Below are 20074 nucleotides of genomic sequence, written 5' to 3'. Positions count from 1 at the left end.
GGTTACTGGGTTGAGGAGGTCAGATAGGCAGTCGCTCCTTGTGGCACACTGGTACTCAGCTACATCCGGTTAGACTGGAAGCCGACCCCAACATAGTTGGGAAAAAGGCTCGGAGGATGAGTAGTAGGGTGAGTTGCACCATTTAAATAATTCAGATATCAAAATAGTTCAGTTATAGTATTATAACTGAACTATTTTCAGTTGTCAAATCGGCGATTTGAGTATGTGTCCGCCACTGGAGGACTTCCCCCTAAGTATGTTCAGTATCTTTGTTAGTTCGTTTATCTTTAATAGCTTCTGCCAGCGGTTTCACCCGCATCCCGTGGGAACCTCTGCACGAACCCGGATAAAAAGTAGCCTGTAGCCTTCCTCGATAAATGGGCTATCTAACATCGAAAGAATTGTTCAAATCGGTCCAGTAATTCCTGAGATTAGCGCGTTCAAACAAACAAACTTACAACAAAAAGCTGAAGAGTTTCAGCCCTTTCAGTGCCTTATCCGTATTCAATAATTATATCTCTAGTTAAGTATTATTGTTTTAGTTATCTTCAGCGTTATCTTTAACAATAACCGATGACATCCACAAATATAACATGCCTTCCAATATTTTATCTATCTATAGTTTAGCGCAGTAGAGATAAGAATTTGACATCTCATCATCTTTTAGGTACGGGGCTAGTGTGAAAATTATATTTTGGACTGATCAACTTTAATAACTAGTTTAGAATTTAAACCTAAGCAGTAAAGTAAACAAAAATGAGTAATAAAAAACCGGCCAAGTGCGAGTCGGACTCGCGCACGGAGGGTTCCGTACCATTATTTATAAAACGGACAAAAAAAATCACGTTTCTTGTAGTAATATAAATATTTTGGGGCGCCCCCCAAAATATTTATATTATTCTAGTTTTCAGTATTTTTTGTTTTACCGGCAACCAAAATACATCATCTGTGAAAATTTCAGCTCGCTAACTATCACGGTTCATGAGATACAGCCTGGTGACAGACGGACGGACGGGCGGACAGAGGAGCGAAAACAATAGGGTCCCGTTTTACCATTTGGGTACGGAACCCTAAAAACAATTAAGTGGATGAGTGAATAAATAATTAAACAGGAAAATAATTAAATGAACAGTAAAAATTAATGAATGAGCAGTTAAGTCATCTAAGCAATTCTTAAAATTTTAATTCGTAAAATTAAGTAAGAAAACAGTATTTAAATAGTAATAGCGAATATTAAAATAACAGCTTAAAATAATTGTTCCCTTTTTTCAGATACCAGAGGCTGTGTTGCCGTGGAATGACAAACAGCTGTCAACACAACATCAGAACGTCACACGATAAAGTAACAAAATGGCGGCATCTGAGGAAGATTACAAATATTTGAAACGAACAGGAACAGCAGGGGTACGCGGACACTTGTATGAGACTAAACTACTTAGCCTGATATACTTCAGATTATTGCACGACGATAATATCGAAGAGTTCTACCTAGGCACAAACGTTGACAAGCTAGGCTCATTCGATGACATATGTTTTAGAGCTAAAATAAAAGGCTGTGCTCAGCCAGTCGCAGTTTTCATTCAAGCCAAACACAGAGAAAACAACTCGGTTTTAACATTAAACAGTGAAACTGAAATGGAAAAGCATTTCCAAAGTTTCTTGGAAATAAAAAAAAAACTCCAACCTGGAAATAAGGATAAGCTTTTCGAAGCGACAACCGATGAAACACAATGCCTGTGTATTATTTACACAACGGCAAATGGTGATAAATCCTCTACAGCAAAAAAAGCGACACACCGGCCGTGGGTTATATTACACGAACCATTTCGGGCCAAATTCGACCCCCCTATAACTCAAAATCTATTTTATTTACGCATATCAAATTTCTAGTATCTGTTGAGACCCCCTCACTTATCTAAAATACAAAATTTCATTAATATACCTATTGTAGGTCTTGAGATATTGACGTCAGAAAATCGCTATTTTTACTATACACTCACTGACTGACTGATTCACTGACTCACTCATCAAAAACCTAGACCACTTCCAATGGTCGTATTGACTTGAAATTTGGCATGGAGGTAGGTCTTTATGTCAAGGTAAAGGGAAAAATCAGAAAATGGCCAAGTGTGAGTCGGTTTCAAAATAATGAAGGTGTAAGGTGTGGAGATGGCCAAAAAAAAACCCAGAGTCGACAGGAACTTCATATGTATGATTGGATTCAGTATAATTTGTGGATTTTAAAAAGTATTTCAAAACATCTAAAAACCATGGGGTTCTCTTTTTATAACGTTTTTTCGATCAAGATTTTAGTTCACAAAAAAGTTTACTTTTACTGTTTGATGTTCGTTAGAAGTTGAATGCAGACTCGTGATTGGACCGTTTTACATTGCTAAGTCATTTGTTATATTTGACAATGTCACATGGCGCGATTTTCAAAGACAATTTCTCCAAAAACATTTCATAGCCAGTTGTGAAGGTTGCATGTAACTGCGAAACCTCTCCAAGTAGGTAAGGTCGGTGCTTAATCGTATCTGGAGTGGTTAAATACAAGACCTTTTAATCACCAGGTCAACTCTGAAACTATGGGGTTGTTACTAGTGGCTTGTATAATGTTAGTTTACTTTGCTTTTTTATGTCCCTTGATGTTAATAATCTTTAAAATCAACATATATTCAACATAACCTATTTTTGCGATAATATGAAATAGCTCCTATACCCCATGGATTTCAGTCTGGATTTTTTGGCACCATCAAAGGTCTATCATAAAGAACCTATTGGTAACCATTTCATTGCTGTCGATTCTGGGTTTTTTTTCTATGAAAATTTGGCCATCTCCTTTATCTATATTTATATAATATATCTTCGAATGGTCGTACCGATCTGAAATTCGTTACAAAGATTTGTATTTAGTCAAAGTAAAAATCTGAAAACGGCCAAGTGTGAGTCACTTTCGAAAATAACGAATGTGTAACTTTTATTTTATTTTATTTTTTTATTTTATTTTATTTTTTTTTTATTAGGGAAAACAAACAGTAGTATATTTGATCCACGAACATAATATATGATAACATGTCATGTCAGTCAGTTAGTAAATCTAGTCCATTTAGTTAATTTAGTTTATTTCTTTGTAAGAAGCATAGTGCATATTCAAAAATCTGAAAGATAGTATAAATGAGACATTTCCTTAACTAACTTAATCATAAGAAAAAAATAAAATAAACAACCTTACAAAAATAAATGAAATCCCACCCAAAACAAAAATGTGAAAGGCTGCCAAGTTCGATAATATGGAAATCCTTCGCCTATAAAAGAAGTGAGATCTGAATAAGTACCAAGTTCCATACACATACCTCAGTTAAAAATAGTTACTTTTTAATAATGTTACTTGGCAAGTTTTAATAGAAAATTAAATACTTGATTCATTGCGTTTAGTAGGTTTATAACAAGGTGTGTGAAAACTTGCCAAGTAACATCATTAAAAAGTAACTATTTTTAACTGAGGTATGTGTATGGAAGTTGGTACTTATTCAGATCTCACTTCTTTTATAGGCGAAGGATTTCCATATTATCGAACTTGGCAGCCTTTCACATTTTTGTTTTGGGTGGGATTATTTACACAACGGCAAATGGTGATAAATCCTCTACAGTGTATGAAGGTGCGAATGCTGAAAAACTGAATGATTTGATAGCAACGGCTGCTGGAGCCACCAAACCGGCCCATCATTGGCGCGATATAGATCGTTTATGTACAACATATTTGGAATACCAAATGCGCGCATTCGCTCGTAAAATGGCAAAGTGCATCCACGGTGAGATGAAAGATTACCAGGAGCTGTCGACTGACGACCACGTTCTGCAGTACCACGTCATCATAGCCAAGAAATTTTTTAACATTTCCGACGAGCAGATTAACGGTTTTCGTACCGCAAATTTTAAGGAGGATTTCTTAGACGAAGACAGAGAACATTTTTTGTTGAGACATTTTCAAGAAGAACTGTGTACTGAGATAATCAAAAGGCAAAAATCTGCCGCAACATGCGCGGGACTTGATGACTGCACCTTCGTTGTCGATGACAAAGATAAAGTCGAGGATGAAGACATTGCAGCGATGTACCACCACATCGCGAGTAGTATTATTTATAAAACAAAAAGACTCGAATTCATTCACGCAACATCTTCGGAAAAGCATAATTTAATACTGAACAAAATCAACTCGACACTACGCAACAGAAAGATAGCATTGAAAACAGCTCTCTTTAAATATTTGCCGCCAAATCAATTCGAATTTAAAGTTCCGGCGTGGTTCGGCAATAAAGACTTAACATTGCGAGGTGATGACAAGAAACCTATATAATCAAAGCAAGAAACAAGAAAAAAAACTGAATGATTTAACATCCAAAATCGTCGGGTTAATAAGGAAATCATGCGGTGACCGCGACCCTGTCGCCACTTTAGCCAAATTATTTCAAACGCTGGAAAAAGATTCTTCCTTACCGCTTCCGGCCGACATTCTCGTATCCCCCAGTCTATCAGGACTTGTCGTGACCGCCACAATAGATGACTCTATGGGTAAAGGATTTCTTCAACTCAGTGGCGGCATAGCATCAGCTGTTAGAAATTTACTAGTTCAACATCCACTCAGCGACAAGCTCACCTTCACAACTGACTACGATTCATTAGGTCCGCTTGCTAAAAGATTATACGACAAATTACAAGCCGAACTAAAAAATCTGACATTATACGCATTTTACATAGATGAAAAACATGCATTTCCGAAACTTTCAATGATTTACGATTTTCGTACTTTTTACTTTAAAAAATATCCTGAACTTTTTTTCGATAGCTTATTATTTTACACTTCACAACTCGATGAAAAAAAAGTAGAAGAAACATTAATTTACGAGATAAGTCAGCATTTACCTGATGACGTGCACAATGAAGAGATCACATCCAACGCCATATATCTCAAGTATCATGATAACATCCAGAAGTGGTGGATGTCCAAAGGCGGGACGTATCTGTCGAAGACTGGGACTCTATACAAAGATGCTGTAGGTAGAGCATACCACAGGCCTTCCCCTGACGAGCGTCATGAACATGATGGAGACATTGAAAAACAAACATTATGACTTTAACGAGAACGCTATTCGTTCTATTCCACTGGCACAGCAGCCAGCTCAAACTATTATATTAACGGACAGCACCTCACTGACCATTGCTAAGCTCGCAAAACAACTCAATTGTAAAAACTTCATCGTATTGGATTTGAAATACATCCTGAATCTGATAGCAAAAGATGACAGAACGTTACATGAAGAACTAACGAATTTGAAAGAGTCTATAACAATAATAATGGATTTCAGTTATTTACTGCAGAAGAAAAACTGTTTGCGCTCACAGAGGAAATTCCAGGAACTTGTGAAATCCATTCAGAGACACAAAAACGTAATAGTCGCAGACCAAGAATCTATCTATTTAGCTGAGAAATATTTCCCAAATTCAAATAATGTGGTGAAGGATACAACAAATAATCTAATTGACATGAGTGAGGAATCTCGAACACATGTATTGGAGAACACACAAGTGATATTCCTCGGTAATGAAGTAACTCTATCTCAAGTAATAGATAACAAGTCAATTGCATACGTAGTAGGAAGTGTGTTTAATAAACTAATGCTGGGAGATTTAGAAACACTTACAATAGGAAAGTCAATACATAACTCAAATTACAAAAAAAAATTGTACCTTGACCAGATGGTGGAGGGTGTGAAAATGGAATCTTGTGATGATCCAGAACCCTGCATGGTTGGAAATTCTACTGATCGAAGAAGAAGATGTGATTCCATTTTTGATAATATGTTGAAACTGAGGCAAAAATCTAATATAGTTACCGATACTAAGCCTCAAAAGAGGAAAATTATTTCGATTCTGCCGCAAACATATATCGACAAAAACCTCAAAGTATTAGTTGGTGATGCTGGAATAGGGAAATCCACTTTCCTGACTCACTTGTCACATGAAGCAACGAAAGAGAAGCAGGATTCATGGGTACTGAGGATAAATTTAATACAACACTGTCAGCAATTCTCTGAATGGCAGGATAGCAAAAAAAGGATCGATATTTTAGAGAGTCTTAAATTCTTGTGCCAAATAGCTCTCAGCAAGGATCATAACAACCATGAAGAAAGCGGTCAAGTGAAAATAGCACTTGAACAATGTGACGGATTGTTCCATCTTAAAGATTGCTCAGCTGATGACTGGACAGTTTTCGAACTGAAAATGTTTCTGCATTATTATAATACAAAACGAGTGCTAATCCTTCTAGATGGCTTTGACGAAATATGTCCAATGTATGAAACTGAAGTGACTGCATTCATAAACACACTACTTAGTGAAGACTGGCAGCCTCGCGGCCATAAAATGTGGATCACGAGCAGAACTGTTGGTAATTTAGATTCGTCCATAGGCCTGACAACAGGCATGGTTTATAAACTAAAGCCACTAAGTGGCCATGATCAGGACGACAATCTTATGAAATATTGGGATGAAAAGGAATTGTTAAAGGATCTTAACGATCACCAGTTTCGAAACATCCATGAGTTCGTAACGTTCATGTTAACCAGTGATGATGTGTATATATTGATCAAGAAAACCGATCGTTATGGCCTAAGAAAGGAAATAGCTTTTCTCTCCGTTTATTTAAATTTGTTCCGGTATTTGAATTCAAGGCTCGATAATCCAAAATTTCGACATTTCAAATTATACGAAGTTGTAATCAAGAATCTTAAAGTCCTCGCTAAACCTATTTCGAAAATTATTACCAACAATTTCGTTTCCACTCCCTTGCACTTGAACATGATAGCGGATTACTTGTTCAATGAAATACAAGAGACTGACAAAATACCAAACACCTGGGATTTAAGGCTCGAGCAGACCGGATGCGTATGCGTAACCACGCGCGAAGTCACGCGCGTGTCTACGTTACGCAAGCGGTGTGGCCTGTCTCATACATTTCCATACATTACAACTCATGGTTACGCCGTAACTACGCGCGTGACTACGCGCGTGGTTACGCATACGCATCCGGTCTGCTCGAGCCTTAAACACGAACCTTTTTGACATTTACGAAGGTTTCTTAAAAACCAAACTGAAAATACGAGTTCAAGAGAAAAACAAAAATTATCTGTTCACCCCCGATAACAAATCTGATTTCGAAGAAAAGTATGCGAAGTTTATGGAAACACATGAAAAGTTAGGCGCATACGCAGTGTTCGGTAAAACTCTGTTGAATGAAGATCAGTTGAAGAGTATTGTGGAAATGGTTAAAGACCTGAAGCAGGACTTTTTGAAAACAGGAGTTATAACGGACGTAGTCAACAATGTACCAGTATTCATACACGCGACGTTTGCAGATTATTTTGCCTTCGAATATATTTGTGATCTATTCAAAACTGACTTAGATCGACCTTTCATATGGAATTTTATATTAAATGCGATATTTATCAGTGGCAATGTAGGAATCCTCACATTATTTGACGCTAAAATGAAAATGAACGAAGAACTAGTTGCCCTTTTCAATGTTGACAAAGAAGTCATATGTAATATATATTCACCTTCCTAGCTCGGCGCGATGTGCTGGTTCCGCTGCTGCGGCTGCAGAGAACCTCAAACGGCGCAAATATAGCACCCTGGTTGGTAACTATACCTTTGAGCCGTTTGGGGTTGAAACCCTCGGGCCGTGGGGTCCAAGTGCTCATCTGCTTTTTAAAGATCTGGCAAAGCGACTTGCTGACACTTCAAGTGACCCAAAGGCTGGTTTTTATTTTGGTCAAAAATTAAGCATTGCCATCCAACGTGACAATGCTGCCAGCCTCTTGGGTACACTCCCGGTGGGCAGCGATGAGGAGTTTTTTGATGCCATTTTTTAGTTGTATATATGTATAAATAAGGCTTTTTTTTACGTCATGTAAATATCTAGATTTAATTCTATTTGAATATTACCGAATGTTCTGTATAATATAACAAAATATTATATATTGTTGAATCAAAATGTAAATGGAGATATCAGGTCTTCGATAGCTGAAGCAGTAAAGCACAACCTGCGTGCCATAGGAGTGTTCTTGTGTTGTGCAGTTGCAGACAATCTAACCGATACTAGGCTGATGGATTTCATAAAAAATCGTTAAAGACACAAAGATTATAATAACGGCCATTAAAATGGAGTTTGAAGATATAATTATGAAAATTGTCCTTCTTGTGAAAAGGATAGACTCGTCGAAATTAGTTGAATTGTTTGAAAAGTTTGATTTTATGGAAAACATTGAGGACCTAACTACTGACGAACTGATACAATTGTTACACAAGCATTTGTGGAGTCGCATGGAAATAGAATACGACTGGAGGTCTGTTTCTCAGTTTATTGGTCAAATACAATTTATATAGGCAGTTGCATGAAGAAGAAAATGATGCGGTGATGGCATAACACAAAATTTCCTTAGACAGTCATCATTGGCAAAGACTACAATAAAATATAGGGTATGGCCACAGAGCATCTTGGTCAGATGATTGTGGCAGTGCTTATCTAAGCGGTTATTAGTGCCGCAAGCGCTTTCTTTTGTGGCTGAATAAGCCAATAGCTGCACGACACTTCTTGCCGCATTTATCGCAGGTGAAGCGATAAATGCTTAGACAGTAGCGCGCTAAAATACGTGTGTTCGGGAGACGAAGAACGTTACTAGCTCCATCCTCACAAGCCTTTGGAACTCAGCCATTATTTTTAAAATACAATCACCAATCAATCAAGACCAATCTTTGACAGATTGGTTTCTTCGTGCGTTTGGGTGGTCAAAAAAACCCAATGACGTCATTCCGAACGCAGCGCTCGCGATCAATTTGGTTCGGCCGCCGCACACATACGGAAATTTTCATTCAGAATCAAGGTATAGGGCCCTGTCCTCTTTGAGGAGTGGCTCGGGAGGAGTCACGGCGCCCTCACGTACCGCATGACGCAGGTCCTCACCGGACACGGCTGTTTCGGGAGGTACCTGCACCGCATCGGTCGTGAGGAGGCGCCCGGGTGTCACCATTGTGCGGACAGCCCCGAGGACACGGTGGACCACACAGTCCAGGTGTGCCCCGCATGGGAGGGGCACCGCCGGGTCCTCGTCGAGGCTTTGGGCGGCGGCGACCTCTCGCGTCCGGCCCTGGTTCAGGCCATGGTCCGGGGCGAGAGGGAATGGGATGCCGTCGCCTCCTTCTGCGAAGCGGTCATGCTCGAGAAGGAGGAGGCGGAACGCCAGAGAGTTCGCACCTCTCATCCCGGCCGCCGCGCAGGACCAGGTAGACACCATGGGCGCCGGGTGTCGCGAGATGACTCCCGGCCACCGTAGGCGTGGGTCTGTGGGCGGTGAGTTCGGGTGGCTCATCGACCCTCTGTCTTTCTAGACGACAGACCCGTGTCGACGGCGCGCGTTGTTCCACGCGCTCCTCAAAGAGATGTCAGCAACCCCAGCGGGGCCCAGCAGGGCCAAGGCCTGCCGGGGCTGCGGTTTGTTCGAAAGAGATACCGCGGCCCTGGTACATAAAAGGCCCATGACGGAACACGATGGTTTTTAGTCAGTAAGAGTCTGACACTCCCTCTCCGCTGCTAACCCACAGCGGAAGGGGTCATTTGATGATTTTTGACGTCGTTAAAAAAAAAAAAAAAAAAAAAAAAGGTATAGGGCCCTGTTCCAAATAGACGTGTATCAGAGATGTTTATATATGTTTTTAATTTTGTATCAAATATTAAAAAAAAATCCTGTTTATTGAACAATTAACAAACGTACACATATTTACATAAATAGACACCTAAAAATAATGTGTTTTTTTTTTCTCATGTAGGTGCCTTCATGAAGTTCAAAGTTCAAAGAATTTAATGGACTTTCTATAATCTATACTTCTATACTAATATTATAAAGCTGAAGAGTTTGTTTGTTTGAACGCGCTAATCTCAGGAGCTACTGGTCCGATTTGAAAATTTCTTTCAGTGTTAGATAGCCCATTTATCGAGGAAGGCTATAGGCTACTTTTTATCCCGGTACGGGAAGTAGTTCCTACGGGATGCGGGTGAAACCGCTGGCAGAAGCTATTACTTAAATAATTCTTCTGGGTATGCTCGTAATTTAGCTCTTTTAACATAGAATAGACTTTCGGATAATCTTTGAGCATTCGACAGGTGTACTCAGTAACGTCGTTTCCTCTTTTTACACGCTTTTTATTAGCTTCACCTGTATGTTTGTATGTTTGTAACCGACTTCTTTGGGCGCGATTTTGACCCACTTTAAACGGCCAGATTTCGTTCAAACTTTGTAGATTTATTGAGGACCGATGACAATACACTAATTTGATAAAATTATTCCATTTTTAACCGACTTCCCAAAAAGGAGTAGGTTACACATACACATCGATTACTCGGAGGTTTATAGACCGATTTACGTGATTCTTTTTTTGTTCGACTCGGAATAGCTGCCAGTTGGTCCCATAGTCATCAGGTCAGGATCTGATGATGGAAACCCTGAGAAATCGAGGGCAACCTTCAAAAGTTGTAGGCATACATAGGATAAAAACTTGACACTCAGGTGTACGCCTAAAAGCACTATTCAACTGTGAAGATTTGGAGCTGACCTGATGATGGAGACCAGTGAGGGTCGAGGGAACTCGACAACTGAATATGTAAACTACCTCGTGTTTGGGCTTAAATTATTTCTATTGACAAGACCTTTGCAACAGTGAAGGTTTAGAGCTGACCTGATGATGGAGTCCAGAGAAAGTCGAGGGAACTCAACAACTGAATTTGTAAACTACCTCGTTTGGACTTATATTCTTTGTATTGATGAGAACTTCCCACATGTATGGATAGTGACAACTATTCATATCACTGAAAAGCTTTAAATAAATAACCTTTTTACAAAAAAATTAAACCGACTTCCCAAAACACTAAAAAGCAAAAAAAAAAACTAATTTTAGGTGCATCGGCCTAGAAGTGGCAAAATTAACTTAGTAACATCCATTAGACACCGACTTCTAGGCTTTTCAATTTGCAAAATATGATTTTTGTTAATTTATATAATTTTCATCTATAGTCGATAAGGTAAGAAAATTAATTAAAATTTTCTAGAATTTTTCTCTACAGTCGATAAGGCAGGACTCGATGTTAATTTTTATTTCCGATAATTATCTTTAGCCGTTTTCTCTAATATTGACAAATTTTTGTACACTAAAAAGAATTTTAATTCTACAAAACAAATAATAGTTTTAAAACAAACTAAAAAGTAGAAAATAAATAATAGTTTAAAAAAACTAAAAAACACGCTTTTTATAGAAAAATAAACTAAAAAATAGAAAATAAATTTTAATGAATTTAAATTAAGAAAACAGTGTTAAAAATTTCAATGAATATAAATTAATAATAGTGTGAATACAAAAAAAAAATATTTAAAAAAAGCGTGGGGTGCTTTTTAAGATATTATCGAAATTAAAATCACTGTACTCATATCTGTCAATAAAATATTTATAACTATTGACACCATGCACCCCACGCTTTTTTTAAATATTTTTTTTTTGTATTCACACTATTATTAATTTATATTCATTGAAATTTTTAACACTGTTTTCTTAATTTAAATTCATTAAAATTTATTTTCTATTTTTTAGTTTATTTTTCTATAAAAAGCGTGTTTTTTAGTTTTTTTTTCTTGTTTAGCGCCAGTAAAAGTGCAACAGCAATCAATTCGTCATAGTCCATGATATCGTGCTTTCAATATGGTTCGGACCGGAACGTATGCGCTAGTGTCACAGAATCCCGGATCTGAATTCCTGGTCAGGAAACCGAATCCGGAAACCGAATGTGTGCTTCCAGGCATGGTTCCAGGCATAGTTGGGAAAAAGGCTCGGAGGATGAGAGTTTGGCAAAATGAATGGAGGTGTAATATTCAAATCATGTGATAAACATACAAAACCTCTGATTAAGATTTTGAGATTTGTAGAAAAGACAAGGACAAGAAAAACGGCTGCGATGGTACGGACATGTTAAAAGGAGACCACCTGAGTACATCGGCAATGCGACGCTCAACCTTGATATACCCGGTCAAAGGTGTAGAGGCAGGCCAAAACTGCGGTGGTTGAGTGTCGTAAAGAAAGACATGGAAATCTGCGAACTCAAAGAGGAAGATCTCCAGGATAGAGCGAAGTGGAAGAAGAAGATACGGAAAGCGGACCCCGTCACAAGTCGGGATAAAAGCTAAGAAGAAGAAGAAGAAGATTTGTAGAAAACACAAAAAAAATGAAATGTATATATTAACTTTAGTAAACGAATTTATTTAACAGAGCAAAAAAATGAACTTACATAACTTTTGTTTGGCATAACAAAAATTAAATTGTTTCACTAAAAGCATCAGTTCAGACGATTTTCAAGCGTATCCTCTTGCGAATAGCGTTGGTTTTCGCTTGACACGGCGCTGGACATCCACGGTTCTGGTACTGGGATGTTCGCCACCACGTACATGGCTACTGCTGGGGCTTTCTCCTCCTTCGTATCTCGAGGAGCAGAGAGGATCTGAAAACATCATTACAAAGTATAACTTTTCAAATTAATTAGAGATTGGTATTAAACTTGATCATCATCATCTCCCGAGTCTTTTCCCAACTATGTTGGGGTCGGCTTCCAGTCTAACCGGATTCAGCTGAGTACCAGTGCTTTACAAGAAGCGACTGCCTATCTGACCTCCTCAACCCAGTTACCCAGGCAACCCAATACCCCTTGGTTAGACTAGGCTGGCATTAGACTTACTGGCTTCTGACTACCCGTAACGACTGCCAAGGATGTTTAACGAAACCCGGGACCTACAATTTAACGTGCCATCCGAAACACTATCATTGGTGTCCAAGATATACTTTGAAAGTACATACAAACTTAGAAAAGTTGCATTGGTACTTGTCTGACCTGGAATCGAACTCACGCCCTCATACTTGAGAGGTTGGTTCTTTACCCACTAGGCCACCACGACTGCCTTATTATACTTGATGTGAACCAGTAAAGTTTTTAAGCGTTTGGTAATAACTCATCGCTGATAGTCCTGTCAGATGACTCCCCATACACCAATTTAAAAGTTAAGTAGAAAGATAGTCAGGGAGCTAAGGAACGATATAGGCCACTTTCTATCTGGTTGCGGGAAACTGGTTTCCTGGGTTAAACCAAGAACAGCTATCCAATGACAGTACCTTGTTGAGCTCTGGCCCCCTCTTCCTCCGCAGGTAGTTGAAGCAGCAAGCTCGGAAGCGTCTCGTCCCGCACGCGGGGGCGCACTCCTGCCCGCAAGAGTCGCAACCAGCCCACGCACAACTCACTATAGCAAATATACAAAGAAAACGTTGCAGATTACTCGAAAATGCCTTGCGGTCTGCTTGGCTCGTCTTGGCGGGATCCCAGATCATCTGCCTAGACTTTTCTCAACTATGTTGGGGTCGGCTTCCAGTCTAACCGGCTACGTCTTAGTACCAATGTGCCACATACGACTGTCTATCTGAACTCCTCAACCCAGTTACCCGAGCAAACCTATTGTTAAGACTGGTTGTCAAAAAAACTTCTGACTGTCCGTAACGACTGCCAAAGATGTTCAACCTACAGGGACCCATAAGTTGACGTGCCTTCCGAAACACAGATGTACTAGTTATGACATAGATGGCCACCCATCCATGGCCACGTTGCTTAACTTTTTCGACTGTCACTTAGCCATGGGTTCCTCTCAAATAATTCGTAACTTACCACAAAATATAACACAGATTACAGCTGTGATTTTCAACATTTTTGTTCTATATTTTCAGCTTACTGAAAGGGTTTTCTACGGTTATCAAACTTGGAATGTCTGAAGGCAATAGTTACTCTCTTATATATGAATTTGTTTGTTTGTTCAGCAAAGCGTAGGCGAAGCTTTTTAGCTCGGAGTTTGTATGACTGTGTGTTTGCTTTACCGTAGACTTGTATCTAAATAGATGACGCAAATGTATGTAGATCGAATGGATATCGTCGTAAGATTATATTTTTCCTTTTATAATATAAAAATAAGTCGTGGTGATCTAGTGAGTAAAGGACCAACCTCTCTCAAGTATGAGTGTGATGCAACTTTTCTAAGTTTGTATGTACTTTCTAAGAATATCTTGGACACCAATGACTGATTAAAGGTGAAGGAACATCTTGAGGAAACCTGGACTATAAAGTTTGAAATCAGCAACCCGCATTGAGCAAGCGTGGTGATTAATGCTCAATCCTTCTCCGTGTGTCAGGAGGCCGCAGCTCAGCAGTGGGACGACATATGCTGATGATGATTATTGATACTTGGTTTGCCTAATTGCACCCCAAAAGAAAAATTATAATAGGTTCCTACCTATGCCATGGACGCAAATGACTGAATAGGTGTAAGTGAAGGAAAACATGTATGGTAGGTATAGTAAACTAGGTATGGTATTGTGATCAAGCTATATTATATCAATACTGCTAAGGTCCATCAAAACGTGAAAGGGGAACCAATATCCATACATACAAACTTTCGCACTTACCTATGATACTTCATCCATCCTCCGAGCCTTTTCCCAACTATGTTGGGGTCGGCTTCCAGTCTAACCGGATTCAGCTGTGTACCAGTGCTTTACAAGGAGCGACTGCCTATCTGACCTCCTCAACCCAGTTACCCTGGCAACCCGATACCCCTTGGTTAGACTGGTGTCAGACTTACTTGCTTCTGACTACCCGTAACGACTGCCAAGGATGTTCAATGACAGCCGGGACCACAGTTTAACGTGTCATCCGAAACACAGTCAATGGTGTCTAAGATATACTTAGAAAGTACATACAAACTTAGAAAAGTTGCATTGGTACTTGCCTGACTTGGGATCGAAACCGCGCCCTCATACTTGACCGACCTGGTCCTTTACCCACTATGCCACCACGACTTTTCAATGATACTGCAATAGGTAGGTACAAATACAATAAAGAGGTTTGTTTTTGTTTGTACCTGCCATCATCTGTCTAGTCTTCACCAATGTATCTAGGGGTCGGCTTCCAGTCTACTCGTATACAACTGAGTACCAGTGTTTTACAAAGAGCGATTGCCTATCTGCCCTCCTCAACCTAAGCAAAACTGGTTGTCAGACTTACTGGCTTCATCCTACCCGTAACGACTGCCGAATATGTTCAATTGTTAACTTAAGGGGTTAAAAGAATCCCAGTGGGGCCCAGCAGGGCCAAAGTCCTGTCGGGGCTGCGGGGTGTTCGAAAGAGATACCGCGGCCCTGGCACATAAAAGGCCTATGACGGAACACGACGGTTTTTACTCAGTAAGAGTCTGACACTCCCTCACCGCGCGTAACCCACAGCGGGAGGAGGCATTTGATGATTTTTGACGTCGTTAAAAAAAGGGGTTTAAAGAATTAAAGGATCCGAAATTACTAAACCGATTTAAAGACACCATTGGAACCACATAGACTATCCCCGAGTAACATAGGCTATATTGAATCCAGATATACGGTCAGCATTTACGGGACACGAGGTAAACCGCGGGAAACCAGCCAATAAGTAGTTTAGTTGCCTCGTTGGTCTAGTTGTCGCAAGTGTGGCTGCTGAGCACGAGGTCTCGGGTTCGATTCCCGAGTCAGGCCGAAATCGCTTTGTGGGTTTTAGAAGACTTTCACAAAGCAGCTCGGAGCCTGGAAGTTGGTGATTGATACACCCGTGCATCGGAGAGCACGTAAATGTCGGTCCTGCGCCTGATCTCTCTCCGGTCGTGTCGGATTGCCGTCCCATCGAGATATGAGAGTGAAGGAGTAGTGAGTGCACCTGTGTCTGCGCAAATGCTTGTGCACAGATATGTCCTGCGCAGTTGGCTAATCTCCTTAAATAAGAACAGCCGCCGTAGCCGATAATCGGCTAGGAGGACGTCAATATTAGTGGCATTAACAGGTAAAAAATAAAACTTGAATTTTTCTTCACTGGATATTTTAATCCTTCTCAAATTTATTGGCATCAAAAAACTAACTATAACTAGTACTATAATAATTATAATTATTACTAAGTCACCTCCTAGTTGGCTACTTAAAAATATAAAACAAAAACATGTATAGAATGTTTGGAAAAATATGTAACGTTAACTTACTCGAGTCAGTTAATCGAGGCTTAGGATACCCACAATTAAGGCATCTTCAGAGTATTGATTCAAAATCAAATTATTTTATTTCATTCAGGCCTTTACAAGCACTACATCATGTTCCGAGCCTTTTCCCAACTATGTTGGAGTCGGCTTCCAGTCTAACCGAATGCAGCTGAGTACCAGTGCTTTACAAGGAGCAACTGCCTATCTGATCTCCTCAACCAATACCCCTTGGTTAGACTTCTACCCTTTACAAGCACTTATGAACGTCAAAAATACAAAGTTTGTTCCCGAGTTTTAAAAGTTAACGCTAAGTTAACTCGGCTGAATTAAAGAGTCATATGCTACATCACATGATTCGAATATTACACCTTCATTCATTTTGCCGGATAATATTACGTTTACTATTTCGCAAGTGAGCGCGTTTATTATGCGACCAAGTGCCGATGACAGATTTTATTAAATAAACAGTTCTAAACTTGGTGCGACGTAAAGTTGTATAATAACACTATATAGTTTACAAATTATTATTATTTTTTTGTTGCAAAGGTGAAATATATAATTTCTTGTAGAATATTTAATACGTAATCGAAGTCTAGAGCAGTAAAGTTGCACTAGCACGTCCGGTTTTAGAGATATACCCCTCTAAAAGTACCAAAAACACAACTTTATGTCCTGGACTCAACCCTATCAAATATTCTACAAGACATTATAAATTTCATCTTTGCAACAAATATGCAGTAGGCCAGTAATTTACGCATGGAAAAAGTTACCTAACTTTCAAAACTCACTACGTACTCAGGGGATATTGACATTAACATTAAAGTTAATATTAACATATTATAAACTGTCTCGTGGAAATTAACGCTACATATAGTATTTCTAAACATTACATGCCATAGATTTCCGCAAAGTTACATCTGATTCTATTATTTAACAAAACATAAACTTAACTTAGGTATAGATTAACATTTTTGTAAGTTACTCGACTTTCTTTTTTTTCTCAGTATGATTTTGGATTCGATTCAGGCCAATGCTTTACAAACTCGGAATACATACTCATTTATAAAATATGTCAACTTAAATAGTACCTGAATCTGTCAAATGTCTTCAATAGATTTTCAACCTTATCACAATAGTGGAAGGTTGATGTTCGATTGGTAACATTTGACAGGTTAGGATAGGTTGACCTGCTGGCGTCTGTACATAAAAATATAGTTAAGTAAGTATATAAAGTGTAATTTTTAATAAATTGTATTGTTTTGAAAAAGGTTTTCTTTACGAGTATGTATTTATATTATGAAGAAATTATAACAAATTCGTGTTACACGGTTTAAAGAAAAAAGTTATGACAGTTAAAAAAAGAAGATGGCCGATTTTTTTCGTCTCGCAACATTACTATAACTAAATGGCAACATTAACCGTAGCCGAGTATTGGTTAACAGTTTATTTTTTTATTTCTAATCGATTGAAACGCTACGGTATCGATACATCGTTGTAATCGAGTTAATACGATTCTTTTTGTTTCCTCCTTGCTATTTCGGCGCTGGCTTCTTGAATGGCCTCCCATAACTTGGCTTCGGAGAGAATTTGTCGCGAAAGTTCTTCGATTGCAGCCTCCGAGTCCAAAATCGTGCCAAAAGCTTCATCATCGACATACTGAAATTGTAAGATAAAAACTATTATATTAACTAGTCTTTAGAAGTAACTAGCAAAGTCAAAGATAAAATAATTTATCTATTAATAATATTCAAAGGAGGCTAAAAAAAAACTAAAACTTTTTATATGGGTTATCGACCTGAATTAAGTGACTTTTATTATTTATTATAATTTTTTAAAAAGATTAGCACTTTTTCACGGCAATATTTATAAAGGAAAGGGAGAACACCTTTTAAAGTAATAAAAACGGCTGCTACATTTATTCTTTTATGAACTAGGGTGGTTATTTACCTGTTTCTGCCTCATCAACTCTTGCGCAGGCATTCCGGGAGATTGTTGGGACCTCTTGCGTCCACAACCTGGAATTAAGATATAGAAAAAATTTAAAAAAACCGATCAAGTGCGAGTCTGACTCGTGTATGAAGAGGTACATACTATTTAATATAAAAAGGGGAAAAAAATACGTTTGTTGTATGGAAGGCCCCTGACATATTTATTTTATTATTCCCAACTTTCTTGGGGTCGACTTTCAGTCTAATCGGATGCGGCTAAGTACTAGTATTTTACAAGGAGCGACTGCCTATCTGAAGCCAGTAAGTCTGACACCAGTCTAACCAAGGGGTATCGGGTTGCCCGGGTAACTGGGTTGAGGGGGTCAAATAGGGCAGTCGCTCCTTGTAAAGCACTGGTTCTCAGCTACATCCGGTTAGACTGGAAGCCGACCCCAACATAGTTGGGAAAAAGGCTCGGAGGATCGGAGATTGCTTCTCTGTTTGAGAAGAGCACGTACCAGTAAATGCGTTGCAGAATGGCCTCTTCTTAGGAGTCATGATCATTTCTTCTGACATGCGACCTTCGAAATTCCTTGGAATCTAGAAGACATAAGATACGAAAATGTTTATAAAACAATTTAAGTACATATTTAACTTGCACATACCTAAAAAGTCGTGGTGGCCTAGTGGGTAAAGCACCAACCTCTCAAGTATGAGTGTGGGTTCAATTTTAGGTCAGGCAAGTATCAATTTAATATGGGTGTGGATTCGAATCCGGGTCGGGCAAGTACCAATGCACCTTTCCTAAGTTTTAATGTATTTCTTGAGTAGGTTTAGCTTGGATACCAATGACTAACTAAAGGTCAAAGTAAACATCTCGAGGAAACCTGGACTATAAAGTCTGAAATCAGCAACCCGCATTGAGCAAGCGTGGTGATTAACGCTCAATCCTTCTCCGTGTGAGAGGAGGCCGCAGCCCAGCAGTGGGACGATATAAATTCTGATGATGATGACTTATATCTACATATAGATTTGCGTGGAGAATATTAGGTATATAAAGAGTTCTTACCGTGGCTGTATAACAGCATTCCAAGTACAAAAGCGCGATGACGACGAACAACGAAACGCGTGACACTGACATGGCGGGAAAATTTGACAGCTCTGCACAAAATGGCTGACCTGCTGACAAAACAAATAATTTTAATTAATTACACTTCAATAAGAAAAAAGTAGATGTTTTGATTGTAAAATATGTACTTTTCTTTTAAAAATCACGTTTGTTGCGTAGAATTCCACTAAAATAATTATAAGAATAAGAATAGATAATTTATTGTTTATAAATTACATGCAATTGTTTTGATTCCTGAAACTTACACTAGGATTCCCTGTGTCGCAAGTTCCAGGCTCATTTGTTGTCAGTTTTACAATTCATGTACAGATTTTATTCCAGTTTTCAGTATTTGTTGTTATAAATAGAAATAGAGTAATATCCCAACATTGAATTCTACAAAACAGTTCAGTAGCTTACACAGACCAACAAGAAAAAAAAACTATATTTTAGATGGCTATTCAGTGTCATCTGGTTTGACTCGAAGACAAGCCCAAAAATAGTAAAAGACCAGGCATATTATTATGATACCTTTCAAAGCTACAATAGATTTTGTAAATACATGCTTGCTACTATATTCGTATACTAGGCTGCATTCAAACCAAACTGACTGTCAGCCGCCTATTCATATTACTGTGGAAATACAATAAACTGCGTTACGTTCGGCGGCTGACAGTCAGTTTGCTTTTTGAAAAATGAAATTTTTTATTCTCAGAGAACACAGCCAAGTTAAATAAAAAAAAAAAAACAGAAGGAAATTAAACGACGAAAAAATAGATATAAAACCTCCCTTCGAAATCCGAATAAAAAAAAATCTAAGAATCAAAAGTCAAAAGCTTATTTTTGGAATT

General features: G+C 38.7%; 2 protein-coding genes and 1 pseudogene across 2 annotated transcripts; 1 reads left to right on the top strand and 2 right to left on the bottom strand.

Moving 5' to 3' along the window:
• Nucleotides 1-1300: 1300 nt before the first annotated feature.
• Nucleotides 1301-20074, top strand: part of LOC124643901 — a 36935-nt pseudogene continuing 18161 nt past the window's right edge.
• On the bottom strand, nt 12340-13476 carry LOC124644313. Its single transcript, XM_047183614.1, has 2 exons — nt 13264-13476; nt 12340-12598 (listed from the first exon to the last, which is right to left on the bottom strand). The coding sequence occupies exons 1-2, from the start codon at nt 13474-13476 to the stop codon at nt 12437-12439; spliced, it is 375 nt and encodes a 124-aa protein (XP_047039570.1). The 3' UTR covers nt 12340-12436.
• Nucleotides 17149-19284, bottom strand: LOC124644310 (cardioactive peptide). The gene is made up of 4 exons (XM_047183613.1): nt 19185-19284; nt 18634-18715; nt 18135-18202; nt 17149-17843 (listed from the first exon to the last, which is right to left on the bottom strand). The coding sequence occupies exons 1-4, from the start codon at nt 19254-19256 to the stop codon at nt 17691-17693; spliced, it is 375 nt and encodes a 124-aa protein (XP_047039569.1). The 5' UTR covers nt 19257-19284; the 3' UTR covers nt 17149-17690.

The sequence above is a fragment of the Helicoverpa zea genome, chromosome 29 (genome assembly GCF_022581195.2).
Source record: "Helicoverpa zea isolate HzStark_Cry1AcR chromosome 29, ilHelZeax1.1, whole genome shotgun sequence".
Classification (NCBI taxonomy): Eukaryota; Metazoa; Arthropoda; class Insecta; order Lepidoptera; family Noctuidae; genus Helicoverpa; species Helicoverpa zea.
The sequence above is the reverse complement of the archived record's forward strand: the minus strand, read 5'-3'. Positions and strand labels throughout refer to the sequence as shown.